This window comes from Abrus precatorius, unplaced genomic scaffold (genome assembly GCF_003935025.1).
Source record: "Abrus precatorius isolate BTA unplaced genomic scaffold, Abrus_2018 Scaffold0, whole genome shotgun sequence".
Lineage (NCBI taxonomy): Eukaryota > Viridiplantae > Streptophyta > Magnoliopsida > Fabales > Fabaceae > Abrus > Abrus precatorius.
This window is the reverse complement of record NW_020874290.1, coordinates 545377-562876: the sequence shown is the minus strand read 5'-3', so window position 1 is coordinate 562876 and position 17500 is coordinate 545377. Positions and strand designations below refer to the sequence as shown.

Genomic DNA, 17500 nt, shown 5'->3' with positions numbered 1-17500 from the left:
TTATATTTTATCTAAAAAAGAGAAGAATTTGTACAACATCAACAAGGAGAAAAATAGCTTCGGATTTCCTCAAAAATTTCTTATAAACATTCTTTTCAATTATAAACGATGGAATCGTCCATTTCGATATATAAAAAACGATCGATTTGAAAATGTCGTAAGAAATGAAATTTCAGAATTTTTTTTTCATACATGTCAAAGTGATGGAAAAAAAAGAATTTCTTTTTCGTATCCAAAAAATTTATCGACTTTTCAAAAAATGCTGGAAACAAAAATGGATTCCTTCACAAGAGAAAAAATTTCCTATAAAGAATTGTCGAATTTTTGGAGCTATACTAATGAAGAAAAAAGAAAGAAACTAACTAATGAATTTCTAAATAGGGCAAAAGTTCTAGATAAGGAATTTTATCCTATGGATATATTTGAAAACCGAATTAGATTGTGTAATGATGAAACAAAAATAAAATACTTAATTAAAATATATGATCCTTTGCTGAACGGACCCTTTCGTGGACGAATCCAAAATTCTTTTTTACCCTCAATCAAAAATGAAAAAACTTACAAAAAAAATGACATTTTGATAAATAAGATTCATAGTATACTTCTTTCTAATAAGAATAGTAATAATAATAGTATTTATTCAGAATTTGAACAGAAAATTCATATATTTGATAGAAAATTATTAGTAACTGAATTCTCTTTTTTTTTTTTTCTAATTAATCAATTTTCTAAAAAATCAGTATCAAGCTTGAATTTTAAAATAGTTTATTATTTATTTCCAGAACATGAACAAGAAAAATTGGATTCCGAAGAAAATAAAAAAATCCAATTTTTCTTTGATGCAATTAGAACTGATCTGAACAATAAAACACTAGTAAATATAAATAGAAAAAAATGTATTGGAATAAACGAAATCAGTAAAAAAGTTCCCCTATGGTCATACAAATTTATCGACGAATTAAAACAACTGGGGGGGAAAAATGAAGCAGAAAATTTTCAGATTCGTTCTAGAAAAGCCAAACGTGTAGTGGTTTTTACTAAAAATTTACAGAAACAGAATAAGGGTACCCATAATGATACTGGAAATACTGAGAATACTAAAAAAAACGAATTGGCTTTACTACGTTATTCACAACAACCGGATTTTCGGCGAGACATAATCAAAGGATCCATACGTGCTCAAAGGCGTAAAACAGTTACTTGGAAATTTTTTCAAAGAACTGTGCATTCCCCCCTTTTTTTGGACAAATTTGAGAAACGCTTGTTCTTTTTTTTTGATAGTTTCGAGTCAATGAAAATCTTTTTTCTGTTCCAAAATTGGATTCGAAAAAAGACAAAATTTCCAATTTTGGATTATACAGAGGAAAAGGCAAAAGAAAGTGAGAAAAAAGAGGAGGACGACAAAAAAAAAATAAACGAAAATGCGGAAAAAAAACGTATAGAAATAGCAGAAGCCTGGGATAACTTTATATTTGCTCAAGGAATAAGAGGTTTTTTATTAATAACCCAATCGATTCTTCGAAAATATATTAAATTACCCTCATTGATAATAACTAAAAATATCGTTCGTATACTACTTTTTCAATTTCCCGAATGGTCAGAAGATTATAGGGATTGGAAGAGAGAAATGTATATTAAATGTACCTATAATGGCGTTCAATTATCTGAAACAGAATTTCCCCAAAAATGGCTAACAGACGGTATTCAGATAAAGATCTTATTTCCTTTTCGTCTGAAACCTTGGCACAGATCTAAGTTACGATCCAATGAAAAGGAAAAAGATAGAATGAAAAAAAAAGTGAAAAAAAAGAACTTCTGTTTTTTAACAATTTGGGGAAGGGAAGTTGAATTGCCCTTTTCTGATTCTCAAAAAAATCGATTTTCTTTTTGTGATCCTATTTTTAAAGAACTCAAAAAAAAAAAGAAAAAATTGAAAAATTATTTTTTTCGAGTTCTAAAAGTTTTAAATGAAAGAACAAAATGGTTTCTAAATATCTCAAAAGATATTGCAAAATGGATCAGCAAAAGTATTCTATTTCTAAAAAAAAAAATAAAACAACTCTTCATTTTTAATTTTACAAATTTTCATTCTTTATTTTTATTATTTGTTAGACTCAAAAAAATAAATGAATTGAATGAAAACAAAAAAGATTCAACAATTTGTAAGAATAATCCAATTATTTTCGAATCAACCATTCCAATTCAATCTATAAATTGGGGAAATTGTTCATTGATAAAAAAAAAAATAAAAGACCTGAATGCTAAAACAAAAACTATTCTAAAACAAATAGAAAAAATGACAAAAGAAAAAAGGAAAGGGGGACTTCTAATTTCAGAGATAAATATTCATTCGAACAAAACAACTTATGATACTAAAAGATTAGAATTAGAAAAAAATATTTTGCAGATATTACAAATAAGAAATGTTCGATTAACTCGTAAATCACATTTTTTTTTTAAATTTTTCCTGAAAAGGATATACATAGATATCCTTCTATATATCATTAGTATTCCTAGGATCAATATACAACTTTTTCTGGAATCAAAAAAAAAAATGATAAATAGATCCATTTACAATAATGAAGTAAATACAGAAATAACTGATAAAACAAATCAAAGTATAATTCACTTTATTTCGATTATACACAATACTAGTAATACGAATTCACAGAATTCTTGTAACGTCTCCTTTTTGTCACAAGCATATGTATTTTTTAAATTATCACAAAACCAAGTAATCAACATTAACATAGATAAGTATAAGTTAAGATATGTTTTTCAATATCATGGAAGATTTTTTTTTCTTAAGAATGAAATAAAGGATTCTTTTTTTGGAGTACAAGGAATATTTCATTCCAAATTAAAACATAAGAACCCTCCCAATTCTGTAATGAATCAATGGACAAATTGGTTAAAGGGTCATTATCAATATGACTTATCTAAAAGCATATGGTCTAGATTAGTACCACAAAAATGGAGAAATAGAATCAATGAACATCGTGTGGCTCAAAATAAAGATTTAACCAACTGTGATTCTTATGAAAAAACCCGATTAATTCTTTACAAAGAAGAACAAATAGACGCATTAAAAAAAAAAAAAATGAAAAAACAATATAGATATGATCTTTTATCCTATAACTCTATTAATTATACGGAAAATAAAGACTCATATATTTATGGATATAGATCATCATTCCACGCAAATAAAAAGCAAGCGATTTCTTCTAATTACAACACGCATAAAAAAAAATTATTTGATATAATGAGTAATATCTCTATGAAGAATTATACAGCGGAAGATGCTATTATAGATATGGAAAAAAATCTGGATAGAAAGTATTTTGATTGGATGGGAATAAATGTAGAAATACTAAATCGTTCCATATCGAGTACGAAATTTTTTTTCGTTTCAGAATTTTTGATATTTTCTAATGCATATAAATATCAAAATAACCCGCGGATCATACCAATCAAATCACTTTTTTTCCATTTTAATATAAATATAAATCAAAATGTTAGTGAAAATCAAAATAACATTACTGAAAAGAAAAGAATAATAGATATTTTTAGACCATCGAAAAAAAAGAAATCTCCGGAATTCGAGTTAGAGACTCAAAATCGAGCAAAAACAGAATGCGCGGGTCGAGTAAATCTTGAATCATCTCCCTCAAACCAAAAAAAAGATATTGAAAAAAAATTTGCGGAATTGGACAGTAAAAAGGATGGTAAGGGTATAAAGAAAAAGAAAGACAAGAACAAGATGAAGGCTAAACTAAATTTCTTAACAAGAATTTTTTTTACTTTTCATTTGGACTGGAAGAATTTCTTAGGTAAAAGAATATTAAATAATGTCAAAGTATACTGTCTCCTGATTAGATTGAAAAATTTAAGAGAAATTGCTATAACCTCTATTCAAAGGGAAGAACTAGATCTAAAAATTATGCTGATTCAAAATCATAAGGATTTCACTTTTCCAGGCTTGAAGAAAAATGAAAATACAAAATTTATGAAAAACGAATTTTTTATTATCAAACCAGTTCGCCTGTCTAGAAAAAACAATAAACAATTTTTTATGTATCAAACCATGGGTATCTCATTAATTCGTAAGAGTAAGTACAAAATGAATCAAAAATACTCCGAAAAAAGTAATGTTGATAAGAAAAATTTTGAAAAATACATTACACGGACAAGAGATCCAAAAATAACAGAAAAAAAAAAAAAAAAAAATTATAATTTGCTTGTTCCTGAAAATATTTTATCCGCTAGACGTCGTAGAGAGTTGAGAATTGTAATTTGTTTAAATCCTAAGAATATAAATAGTATGCATAGAAACACAATATTTTACAATGAAAATAAAGGTAATAATTTTTTGACTCAAAAACGAAAAGATCTTGACAGAGATAAAAAAAAACTAATGAATTTCCAAATTTTTCTTTGGCCAAATTATAGATTAGAAGAATTAGCTTGTATAAATCGCTATTGGTTTAATACCCATAATGGAAGTCGTTTCAATATAGTAAGGCTACATATGTATCCGCGATTGAAAATTCGTTAATCGAAATTTGTCTTCTATTTACCATAATATATATCTGGTATATGAAGACAAATTGTTATATACATAACATAAATGGGAACACACATTGTGGCATTGATACTAATCTAATGATGTATCCATTAGATCGAAAAAAGAATCAACAAAATTGTCTTTTATTTTTCAAGCATACAATTTGTTATTTGGTGAATCCATAAATATGGTATCTTTTCTATCTATTTAGATTGGATTGATTAATAAGAAAGAATGAATTCAATCAGGAATTCCTAAGGAAATTCAGATTTATATACAAAAATGAGTATCATTACTATTACTGATCAATAAAAATATTTATCAAAAGCGAGGGGAAGAGGAAAGCTTTCATTTCATTTTTTTATGGTAAAAAATTCATTTATACCTGTTATTTCAGAAGAAAAAAAAGAAGAAAACCCGGGATCAGTTGAATTTCAAATATTCCATTTTACCAATAAGATACGAAGACTTACTTCGCATTTTGAATTGCACCGAAAAGACTATTTATCTCAAAGGGGTTTACGTAAAATTCTGGGAAAACGGCAACGATTACTGTCTTATTTGTCAAAAAAAAGTAGAATACGTTATAAAAAATTAATAAATCAGTTTGATATTCGGGAGTCACAAATTCGTTAATTTGAAGAGTCATTTTCAATTATTCGATTTATTAGATCTTGAATTTTGATGAATTTTTTTTTTTTTTTAAAGCGATTCATTCTTCTATGAATCGAGGAAAAAAATCTATGAATATCCCAGCTACAAGAAAGGACCTCATGATAGTAAATATGGGACCTCACCACCCATCAATGCATGGTGTTCTTCGACTTATTGTTACTCTGGATGGTGAGGATGTTATTGATTGTGAACCAATATTGGGTTATTTACACAGAGGGATGGAAAAAATTGCAGAAAACCGAACAATTATACAATATCTCCCTTATGTAACACGTTGGGATTATTTAGCTACTATGTTCACAGAAGCAATAACTGTAAACGGACCAGAACAGTTGGGAAATATTCAAGTACCTAAAAGAGCTAGCTATATCCGAGTAATTATGTTAGAGTTGAGTCGTATAGCTTCTCATCTACTGTGGCTGGGACCTTTTATGGCAGATATTGGTGCACAAACCCCTTTCTTCTATATTTTCCGAGAAAGAGAATTAATATATGATCTATTCGAAGCTGCGACAGGTATGAGAATGATGCATAATTTTTTTCGTATCGGAGGGGTAGCGGCTGATTTACCTCATGGTTGGATAGATAAATGTTTTGAATTCTGCGATTATTTTTTAACAAAGGTTGTTGAATATCAAAGACTTATTATGCGAAATCCTATTTTTTTAGAACGGGTTGAGGGAGTAGGCGTTGTTGATGGAGAGGAAGTAATAAATTGGGGTTTATCAGGACCAATGCTTCGGGCTTCCGGAATACAATGGGATCTACGTAAAGTTGATAATTATGAGTGTTATGAGGAATTTGATTGGGAAGTTCAATGGCAAAAAGAAGGAGATTCGTTAGCTCGTTATTTAGTTCGAATTGGTGAAATGACGGAATCTATAAAAATTATTCAACAGGCTTTGGAAGGAATTCCCGGCGGACCATATGAAAATTTAGAAATTCGCTGCTTAGATAAAGAAACAGAGCCAGAATGGAATGATTTTGAATATCGATTTATTAGTAAAAAAGCGTCTCCGACTTTTGAATTGCCGAAACAAGAACTTTATGTAAGAGTTGAGGCTCCTAAGGGAGAATTAGGAATTTTTCTAATAGGTGATCAAAATGGTTTTCCTTGGAGATGGAAAATTCGTCCACCGGGTTTTATCAATTTGCAAATTCTTCCTCAATTAGTTAAAACAATGAAATTGGCCGATATTATGACAATACTAGGTAGCATAGATATCATTATGGGAGAGGTTGATCGTTGAAATGATAATTGATACAACAGAAATACAAGATATCCATTTTTTTTTCAGATTGGAATCTTTTAAAGAGGTATATGGAATTCTATGGGTATTTGCCCCTATTTTTATTCTTGTATTAGGAATCACAATAAGTGTACTAGCAATTGTATGGTTAGAAAGAGAAATATCCGCAGGGATACAACAGCGTATTGGACCTGAATATGCTGGTCCTTTTGGAGTTCTTCAAGCTCTAGCAGACGGAACAAAACTACTTTTCAAGGAGAATCTTATTCCATCTAGAGGAGATATTAATTTATTCAGTATCGGACCATTCATATCAGTCATATCAATTATAATAAGCTATTCAGTAATTCCTTTTAATTATAACTTTGTTTTATCTGACCTCAATATCGGTGTTTTTTTATGGATTGCTATTTCAAGTATTGCTCCCATTGGACTTCTTATGTCAGGATATGGGTCAAATAATAAATATTCCTTTTTGGGTGGTCTACGAGCTGCTGCTCAATCGATTAGTTATGAAATACCATTAACTCTATGTGTGTTATCAATATCTCTACGTGCGATTCGTTGAGACAGAAGCTTTTCGATACTATTGCTATACTCCCCCCTTTCTTTATAGTGCTTTCTAGTAAAGAAGGATAATAAATTGAATATATATCCTTATCATTATTCTTTTTCGAAATTCGGATTGAAGAATTTAATCAGATAGTTATATGAGTGAAATAAAACAGCTTCTATTGAATAGAATTTATTAATTCTATATATATACTATATTACTTATAGTTATATATTACTTATAGTTAATAGATAGTATGAGGAGTTAAAATTGCAGTCAAAATATTGAGTCTCATTTTCCATGTATAAGAATTAAGTGAAAAAAAAAATTCTATTCTATTTCTTCAGTAGAAGAGGTCATTTACCCCCAAGGTTGGTTGATTAGTCATCCTGTCTTGAAGCGGGCACAAAAGAAAAACCAACCTTTTTTTTGAGTTTTCACTATCATTTGTATGAATTATCATACATGTATTAACATAACTAAAGGGGTTTAATAAAAAAATGAATGGATGGGTAGAAACACCAAAATACACAAAGGATTAGTAACGCAAATTTTTTTAAATATCCAAAAGAGCATTTATACATAATAGAAAAAGAATACTAATTGGGGCTTTAAGTTGGTAGAAAAAATCAGGCAGTACTCCCTACAATTCCGATCCAGAGTATGCTCCCATCCACTGATTAAATAAATGACTATCAGGAACGAAATAATCCTTTACTTTTGTTTTCATTAATTCACTTTTTTTTTTGAGTCCCTTTTTAGTTGCACAAAAAAAGGCTAGGAGCGAAAGAAAAAGTGATACCCTTTTTCTTTTTTTTTCTTACATCTATATTCTAGGAAGATGGAATTCATGTCATAATTCAGAAAACGAATGTATAATTCTTTTTTGTAATCGAAAATGATGGAGAAGTTATTGAGAATTCTATAAAGAGTATTTTATTGAAGAATTCAGTTATTACTCAACAAATTCCAATTTTTTTTTAAAGGGATAAGATCAATTCAGAAGTACTTTTTGTATCTTTTATTTATTCAAATAAAATTTGAAATGTATTTTTCTTTATTATTAATTTTTTCATTAAATAAAACAAAACAGACAGAATTCAATTGGTCTAATTCAGAACCGTCCGATAAAATCGAATCTTATCCATTTTATAAATATATCAAGAGATAAATAATCGGTCTGGTCCTTAGATTTATTGAAGGCTTAAAAGGAGCCGTATGAGGTGAAAAATCTCATGTACGGTTCTGTAATAGAGATGGGAACAGTAATGTTATCACCGACTAGGATTATCTAACAGCTTAAGTACAGTTGATATAGTTGAAGCGCAATCCAAATATGGTTTTTGGGGATGGAATTTGTGGCGTCAACCTATGGGTTTCATCGTTTTTCTAATTTCTTCTTTAGCAGAATGTGAAAGATTACCTTTTGATTTACCAGAAGCGGAAGAAGAATTAATAGCGGGTTATCAAACCGAATATTCGGGTATCAAATTTGGCTTATTTTACATTGCTTCCTATTTAAACCTATTAATTTCTTCCTTGTTTGTAACAGTTCTTTACTTTGGTGGTCCGAATATCTCTATTCCGTACATATTTGTTTCTGAATTTTTTGAAATAAATAAAGCATATGGAGTTTTTGTAACAACAATTGGTATCTTTATTACACTAGCTAAAACTTATTTGTTCTTATTCGTTTCTATCACAACAAGATGGACTTTACCTAGGCTAAGAATAGATCAATTATTAAATTTTGGATGGAAGTTTCTTTTACCCATTTCTCTCGGTAATCTATTATTAACAACTTCGTCTCAATTGTTTTCACTATAAAAAACGGACCTTCTATATTCATAACTTGTCTCAAACAAGAGAAAGAAAAAAAACAAAAATAATCAGAGATATTCACGATATGTTCCTTATGATAACTGGATTTATGAATTATGGTCAACAAACAGTCCGAGCTGCAAGGTACATTGGTCAAAGTTTCACGATTACCTTATCTCACGCAAATCGTTTACCTGTAACTATTCAATATCCTTATGAAAAAATAATCACATCGGAACGTTTCCGTGGTCGAATACATTTCGAATTTGATAAATGCATTGCTTGTGAAGTATGTGTTCGTGTATGTCCCATAGATCTACCCGTTGTTGATTGGAAACTGGAAACTGATATTCGAAAGAAACGATTGCTTAATTACAGTATTGATTTCGGAATCTGTATATTTTGTGGTAACTGTATTGAGTATTGTCCAACAAATTGTTTATCAATGACTGAAGAATATGAACTTTCGACTTATGATCGTCACGAATTGAATTATAATCAAATTGCTTTGGGCCGTTTACCAGTGTCAGTAATTGATGATTATACAATTCGAACAATTCAAATAAAATTAAGTTAATTATAATATAATTATAAAATCTTTTTCTAAAAATAAAGATTATATAAATCAAATCATATTCGATATATTTCTATATATAAATATATGTATTTGAATAATATATATGAATAATATAAATTTGGATAATAAGAAAAATGTTATTAAAAAAAAAGAATAAATCTTAGAGGTAGATATTTTTATATTAGATATTCTATTAGTAGAAATATTCGATACATATATTATATATATACTTTAGTTTTCGTATAGTTTCAAACTACTCTTTCATAGAAAGAATGGAATGACATTGATCCTATAACTGTACCTATAGCAATTCACACTTATTATCTTAGGATTTGATTGAATTCAATGCGGAGAGAAATTTAGTATTTAGTATATAATTTTTTTCCTGGTCATATCAATAAAGTCATGAAATTTCGATTTATTTATCTCTTATTTTACATATAATGGATTTGCCTGAACCGATACATGATTTTCTTTTAGTCTTTCTGGGATCGGGTCTTATATTAGGAAGTCTAGGAGTAATATTACTTACCAACCCAATTTTTTCTGCTTTTTCGTTGGGACTGGTTCTTGTTTGTATATCTTTAGTCTATATTTTATCAAACTCCCATTTTGTAGCTGCATCGCAGCTACTTATTTACGTGGGCGCTATAAATGTTTTAATCATATTTGCTGTAATGTTCATGAATAGGTCAGAATATTACCAAGATTTTCGTCTTTGGACCATTGGGGATGGAATTACTTTGATGGTTTGTACAAGTATTTTTGTTTCACTAATAACTACTATTCCAGATACATCATGGTACGGGATTATTTGGACTGTGAGACCAAATCAGATTATAGAACAAGATTTTATAAGTACTAGTCAACAAATTGGAATTCATTTATCAACAGATTTTTTTCTTCCATTTGAACTCATTTCCATAATTCTTTTAGCTGCTTTGATAGGTGCAATTGTTGTGGCTCGCCAATAAGAACTTATTCTAACTAATAATCTAAATCTGAATTCTATTTTGTTTAATTTTCTCCCAGTTATTTCCGTTGAATTCTTGTTCATATTGATGAAATGAATCAAAATTGGTAAGGAGTTGGTCAATGATGTTCGAGCATGTACTTATTTTGAGTGCCTATTTATTTTCTATGGGTATCTATGGATTAATCACGAGTCGAAATATGGTTAGAGCCCTTATGTGTCTTGAACTTATACTGAATGCAGTTAATATAAATTTCGTAACCTTTTCTGATTTTTTTGATAGTCGCCAATTAAAAGGAAATATTTTTTCAATTTTTGTTATAGCTGTTGCAGCCGCTGAAGCAGCTATCGGACCTGCTATTGTTTCCTCAATTTATCGTAACAAAAAATCAACCCGTATGAATCAATTGAATTTGTTGAATAAATAGTATTGATTATAATAAATCATAAAAAGTAGAATTTAGAATGAATAGTGTAATATTTATCAATTCAAATTAGCATGTATGATACGCAACTTAGAATCATGTTTGTGAAAATAAATAAAAGAAATCAAAGTATTTTGGTCCTATTCTCTTCTTATGAATTGATCTATAAGTCTATTTTTATTAGCAAAATTCTGATAAATCATTGATTCATCTGGTGTCTAAATATAGAATTCATTTACGAGTTTACTAGATCGAAAATTTTCAATTTTTGATGTTCAAAGATTTCTATAGATTCAATGTCACATTCAGTAAAGATTTATGATACATGTATAGGATGTACTCAATGTGTTCGAGCCTGCCCCACAGATGTATTAGAAATGATACCTTGGGACGGATGTAAAGCTAAGCAAATTGCTTCTGCCCCAAGAACAGAGGACTGTGTTGGTTGTAAGAGGTGTGAATCCGCCTGTCCGACGGATTTCTTAAGTGTTCGAGTTTATTTATGGCATGAGACAACTCGAAGCATGGGTCTAGCTTATTGATACGTTTCAAAAAACACCACACAAATACGTTTTTTTTTACTGACAAAAACCCGCGCTCAAAATAGAAAAAAAATTGCTTTTCTATTTTGAGCGCGGGTTTTTCTGGTCTAAGTATATCTTATTTTTATCACGAATTATTTTCCTTGGTTAACAATAATTGTAGTTTTGCCAATAGCTGGAGGTTCCTTAATTTTCTTATTTCCTCATAAAGGAAATAAGGTGATTAGGTGGTATACTATTTGTATATGCTTAATGGATCTCCTTCTAACAACCTATGCATTTTGTTATCATTTAGAATTGGATGATCCACTAATTCAATTGACAGAGAATTATAAATGGATCCATTTTTTTGACTTTTACTGGAGATTCGGAATAGATGGACTCTCTTTAGGACCCATTTTATTGACAGGATTTATCACCACTTTAGCTACGTTAGCAGCTCAGCCGGTTACTCGAGAATCACCATTTTTTTATTTCCTGATGTTAGCAATGTATAGTGGTCAAATAGGATCATTTTCTTCTCGAGACATTTTACTTTTTTTCATCATGTGGGAATTAGAATTAATTCCCGTTTATCTACTTTTATCTATGTGGGGGGGTAAGAAACGTTTGTATTCAGCTACAAAGTTTATTTTGTACACTGCAGGAAGTTCCATTTTTTTATTAATGGGAATTCTGGCTATGGGTTTATATGGTTCTAATGAACCAACATTAAATTTTGAATCATTAACTAATCAATCGTATCCCATGGCGCTGGAAATAATTTTCTATATGGGATTTTTTATTGCTTTTACTGTCAAATCGCCAATTATACCTTTCCATACATGGTTACCAGACACCCACGGGGAGGCACATTACAGCACTTGTATGCTTTTAGCCGGAATCTTATTAAAAATGGGAGCATATGGATTGGTTCGAATTAATATGGAATTATTATCCCGCGCTCATTCTATATTTTGCCCCTGGTTAATGCTATTAGGTTCAATTCAAATAATCTATGCAGCTTCAACATCTCTTGGTCAACGTAATTTAAAAAAAAGAATAGCTTATTCCTCAGTATCTCATATGGGTTTCTTAATTATAGGAATTAGTTCTATAAGCGATACGGGACTTAATGGCGCTATTTTACAAATAATCTCTCATGGATTTATTGGCGCTGCGCTTTTTTTCTTGGCGGGAACTAGTTATGATAGACTACGTCTTCTTTATCTCGACGAAATGGGCGGAATGGCTATCCCAATGCCAAAAATATTCACCATTTTCACTATTTTATCGATGGCTTCTCTTGCATTGCCGGGCATGAGCGGTTTTGTTGCAGAATTGATAGTTTTTTTTGGAATAATTACCAGCCAAAAATATCTTTTAATTACAAAAATACTAATCACTTTTGTAACAGCAATTGGAATGATATTAACTCCCATTTATTTATTATCTATCTTACGGCAGATGTTCTATGGATACAAGCTTTTTAATACACCAAACTCTTATTTTTTTGATTCTGGGCCACGAGAATTATTTATTTCAATTTCGATCCTTATACCCGTACTATGTATTGGTATTTATCCGGATTTCATTTTCTCATTCTCGGCTAACAAAGTTGAAGCTATTCTATCCAATTTTTTATAGATAGTTTTCGTGAATATGAATAAATGAAAAAAAAAAAAGAAAAAATAGTAAAAAATCTTATGTACAATAAACAAAATATTTTTTTCTTGTATTAACTTACAAAAAAATGAATTTAAGTTGTAATTGAATATGCTTGTTGTTTGTGAGAACCCCTTGAATCACTACTACATTACTTGATTTAAAGGGTTCTCGATGATTTATGGGAAGTTTGCTTCATATATATATATTCTTTCTTATATATAATATAATGAATGGTTTCCATATTTATATTTGTGAAGTTTTTTTTCACTCACTTTAATTCAATTAGATGTAAATGAACCATAACTATGTAGTCCTATTCCTAATAGATTTATTCCTAAATAACATACCCAAATTATAAAAAAGCCCATAGAGGCCACTATTGAAGAATTTAAATTTTCTACTTTTTTCTTTTTTCTAGTATGTAAATAAATTGCGAATATAGTCCAAGTAATAAAAGCCCAAGTTTCCTTTGGATCCCAATTCCAATATGACCCCCATGTCTCATTAGCCCATACTGCTCCTGAAATAATACCTATTGTTAAAAGGATAAAACCTAGACTAATAATACGGTAACCCCAACGATCTAATTGTTGAATAAATTGAGACCTGTAATAATTTCTAGAAGAAGAAAAAGAAGTTTTTTGTAAAACATTATTTCTTTCATTCATATTCATGTATTTGATTTCAGCAAACGAAAATGATTCATTTAAAAAATACAAATTATTGCTTTTACCAATAATTTGTATGAGTTCTCGAAATGAAATGACTAAAATAGCTACTGATAATAATGATCCACATAAAAGAGTTGCATAACCCAATATCATCATACTTACATGCATAATTAACCAATGGGATTGTAGAGCAGGTACTAATAGTACGGATTTTTGCATTTCGGTTAAAAGACCTGAAGTAGCAAAGCCTTGGGTAAAAATAACACTTGGTGCGATTATTGTATTTAAATAGTTGTTTTTATGCTTTTTGAAGCATGGAACCATATAAAAAATGGAAAAATTCCATGAAAGAAAGATTAATGATTCATATAAATCACTAAATGGTAAATGGCCCGAAAAAACCCAACGAGTAACTAACAATCCTGTTATACAGAAAAAAGTTATTATCATGCCTTTTTTGGACGAATCATATAATCCTAGGATTTCATTGACCGATAAAGTTATCAAATGAATTGAAATTACAATTGATACAACCGAAAACGATATATGAATTAATATATGCTCTAAAGTTGAAAATATCATATAGAATAAATAAAAATCAGAATACTAGGAATAGAAATAGGAATTGAGTTCATTATAGGACTTATTCTTTTGGAGGATAAGATATCATGCCGCTACTCGGACTTGAACCGAGATGCTCTAGCACTGCTTCCTAAGAGCAGCGTGTCTACCAATTTCACCATAGCGGCTTACTCGAAATCATAATAACCAATTTTTAGTCAATTGTCAAGATTCAAATAAAGAATCAATTAAAGTGTAATATTTGTTTACTAAACATTAACGAATTAAAAGAAGTCTATTAGAGAATCTATTAGAATTTTCGAAATTCTATATCTATATATATATTATTATTCTATATTCTTATTCTAAATATATTACATTTTTTCTTATTCTAAATATATTACATTTTAGAAAATTTTAGAAAGGAATAGAAAAATAAAATTAAGAATATAGAATAAATAAAAAAATGGTGAAATTTTTCATCAAAAATGGAACACTACATTCAAAGTATTTTTTTATTTAGAATATCGTTATACATATCCTAAATTTGTAGAATACTAATTTAGATATGAAAAACGAATTTAGATATTCCAATTATATTAGTATTTTAATATTCAAAAATGTTATTTGAATAAAGTTAATTCAGATTATTCTGACGTTTGTATTTGTTACAAAAAAAACTTTTTGAATTCCCCGTAAAAATAGATTGTGCTAATGAAAAAGCTTTTAATGTTGTCCAATATCCCCTCTTTTTCCAAAAATTTTTTCGAATGATTTTTTTTGATATAGAAGTGCGCTTTTTTGGAACTGCCATCGAGTTAGTATAGTTTTTCATTGTTATAGTTCGATGTGAAAGACATTTTTTTCTGTAAATGAAAAGGAATTCTTCTTTAATTACCCATATATCTTATGTATCTTAATGCTCCCTTTTTGCTTCCTATCTCTAAAGTAAAACATTGAATATTATAACTCTTTTTCCAGACATGAATATCTTTTTATTGTAATGGAAAATACTCAATTAGTTCAAAAATGAACTAATGCTTAAAAAAAAAAGAATTATTGAGTAATGTCGTAGGAATTGTAATTTTTTAATGAATATCAAAATAAACGAATCTTCGTAGTTTTAGTGTAATTCATTATTTATCCTCACTCTATACTTTTGTATAATTGTAAAAAAAAAAATAGAAATTCACATTTTTATTTTTACATATTTCCTTTTTATTATTTTATTAAAATTACATTCATTATTTATTATAGTAATAGTAATAAATATGAGAAAAAAAAAAGAAACTCTTTTTTTTTTTTTTACTAGGAATAGGAATTTGGTTATTGGTCCATTTTCAGTTTGTACTTAGTAATATTCGAATGGAACAAAGATTCAGAACAATTAATGTAATTCTATTTCTAGATTCACTTCTTTTATTAACCGACCCTTTTCTTTACAAAAGAGATGAAACAAAACTGACGAATAAGAAACAAAATTCATTAAGAATCCAATCCATTTGTTTTGTTTTTGTATGGAATATACACATCAATCTTCATGGATCATACCTTTCATTCCATTTCCAGTTCCTATGTTAATAGGAGTGGGATTTCTACTTTTTCCGACGGCAACAAAAAATCTTCGCCGTATATGGGCTTTTCCTAGTATTTTTTTATTAACTATAGTTATGATTTTTTCGATTGATCTGTCTATTTATCAAATCAATAAGGGTTCCATCTATCAATATGTATGGTCTTGGACCATAAATAATGATCTTTCTTTAGAGTTTGGATACTTGATCGATTCACTTACTTCTATTATGTCAATTTTAATTACTACTGTTGGCATTCTGGTTCTTATTTATAGTGATAATTATATGTCTCATGATCAAGGATATTTGAGATTTTTTGCTTATATTACTTTTTTTAATATTTCAATGTTGGGTTTAGTTACTAGCTCGAATTTGATACAAATTTATATTTTTTGGGAATTGGTTGGAATGTGTTCTTATTTATTAATAGGTTTTTGGTTCACACGTCCTATTGCAGCAAATGCTTGTCAAAAAGCATTTGTAACGAATCGTATAGGAGATTTTGGTTTATTATTAGGAATTTTAGGTTTTTATTGGATAACGGGTAGTTTAGAATTTCGGGATTTGTTTCAAATAGTCAGTAATTTGATTTATAAAAATGAAGTTAATATTTTTTTTCTTACTTTATCCGCCCTCTTGTTATTTTGTGGCTCAGTTGCTAAATCTGCCCAATTTCCCCTTCATGTATGGTTACCAGATGCTATGGAAGGACCTACTCCCATTTCCGCTCTTATACATGCTGCTACTATGGTAGCGGCGGGAATTTTTCTTGTAGCTCGACTTCTTCCTCTTTTCATAGTTCTACCTTACATAATGAATGGAATAGCTTTTATAGGTATAATAACAGTAGTCTTAGGAGCTACTTTAGCTATTGCTCAAAAAGATATTAAGAAAGATTTGGCCTATTCCACAATGTCTCAATTGGGTTATATGATATTAGCTCTAGGTATGGGATCTTATCGAGCCGCTTTATTTCATTTGATTACTCATGCTTATTCAAAAGCATTGTTATTTTTAGGATCTGGATCCATTATTCATTCAATGGAAGCTATTGTTGGATATTCTCCAGCTAAAAGTCAAAATATGGTTCTTATGGGTGGTTTAACAAAACATGTGCCAATTACAAAAACTGCTTTTTTAATAGGTACACTTTCTCTTTGTGGTATTCCACCTTTTGCCTGTTTTTGGTCCAAAGATGAGATTCTTAATGATAGTTGGTTGTATTCACCAATTTTCGCAATAATAGCTTGTTCCACAGCAGGATTAACTGCATTTTATATGTTTCGGATCTATTTACTTGTTTTTGAAGGATATTTAAACATTCATTTTCTAAATTTCAATGGAAAAAAAAATAATTCATTCTATTCAATATCTTTATGGGGTAAAGAAGAAAAAATAAAAAACAAAATTTATTTATTAGCTTTATTAAGAATGAAAAAGAATGAAATGACTTCTTTTTTTCTGAAGAAGACATATTCACATCGAATTCATCGAAATGTCAAAAGCATAACACGTCTTTTTTTTGATAGTACCCATTTTTTTGGTACTAAAAAAACTGCTTGTTTATATCCTCACGAATCGGACAATACTATGCAATTTTCTATGCTTGTTTTAGTATTGTTTACTTTTTTTGTTGGGGCCATAGGAATTTCTTTCAGCCAAAAAGG

General features: G+C 29.1%; 2 protein-coding genes across 2 annotated transcripts; both read left to right on the top strand.

Annotated features, from left to right (window-relative positions):
• The first annotated feature begins 5171 nt into the window (after window positions 1–5171).
• On the top strand, window positions 5172–9573 carry LOC113855067. Its single transcript, XM_027486559.1, has 4 exons — window positions 5172–6451; window positions 6510–7043; window positions 8328–8825; window positions 8911–9573. Exons 1-4 carry the CDS (start codon window positions 5287–5289, stop codon window positions 9438–9440), a joined length of 2727 nt encoding a protein of 908 aa, XP_027342360.1. The 5' UTR covers window positions 5172–5286; the 3' UTR covers window positions 9441–9573.
• Window positions 9574–9883: 310 nt separating this feature from the next.
• On the top strand, window positions 9884–10850 carry LOC113860444 (NAD(P)H-quinone oxidoreductase subunit 6, chloroplastic-like). Its single transcript, XM_027492985.1, has 2 exons — window positions 9884–10410; window positions 10526–10850. Exons 1-2 carry the CDS (start codon window positions 9884–9886, stop codon window positions 10839–10841), a joined length of 843 nt encoding a protein of 280 aa, XP_027348786.1. The 3' UTR covers window positions 10842–10850.
• Window positions 10851–17500: the final 6650 nt, after the last annotated feature.

Coding starts and splice junctions, on each gene's coding strand:
- LOC113860444 (XM_027492985.1), top strand. CDS start 9,884: ATGGATTTGCCTGAACCGATACATGATTTTCTTTTAGTCTTTCTGGGA. Junction 10,411..10,525: donor GCAATTGTTGTGGCTCGCCA/ATAAGAACTTAT, acceptor AAAATTGGTAAG/GAGTTGGTCAATGATGTTCG.
- LOC113855067 (XM_027486559.1), top strand. CDS start 5,287: ATGAATCGAGGAAAAAAATCTATGAATATCCCAGCTACAAGAAAGGAC. Junction 6,452..6,509: donor CGATATTATGACAATACTAG/GTAGCATAGATA, acceptor TTGATACAACAG/AAATACAAGATATCCATTTT. Junction 7,044..8,327: donor TGTGTTATCAATATCTCTAC/GTGCGATTCGTT, acceptor ATCACCGACTAG/GATTATCTAACAGCTTAAGT.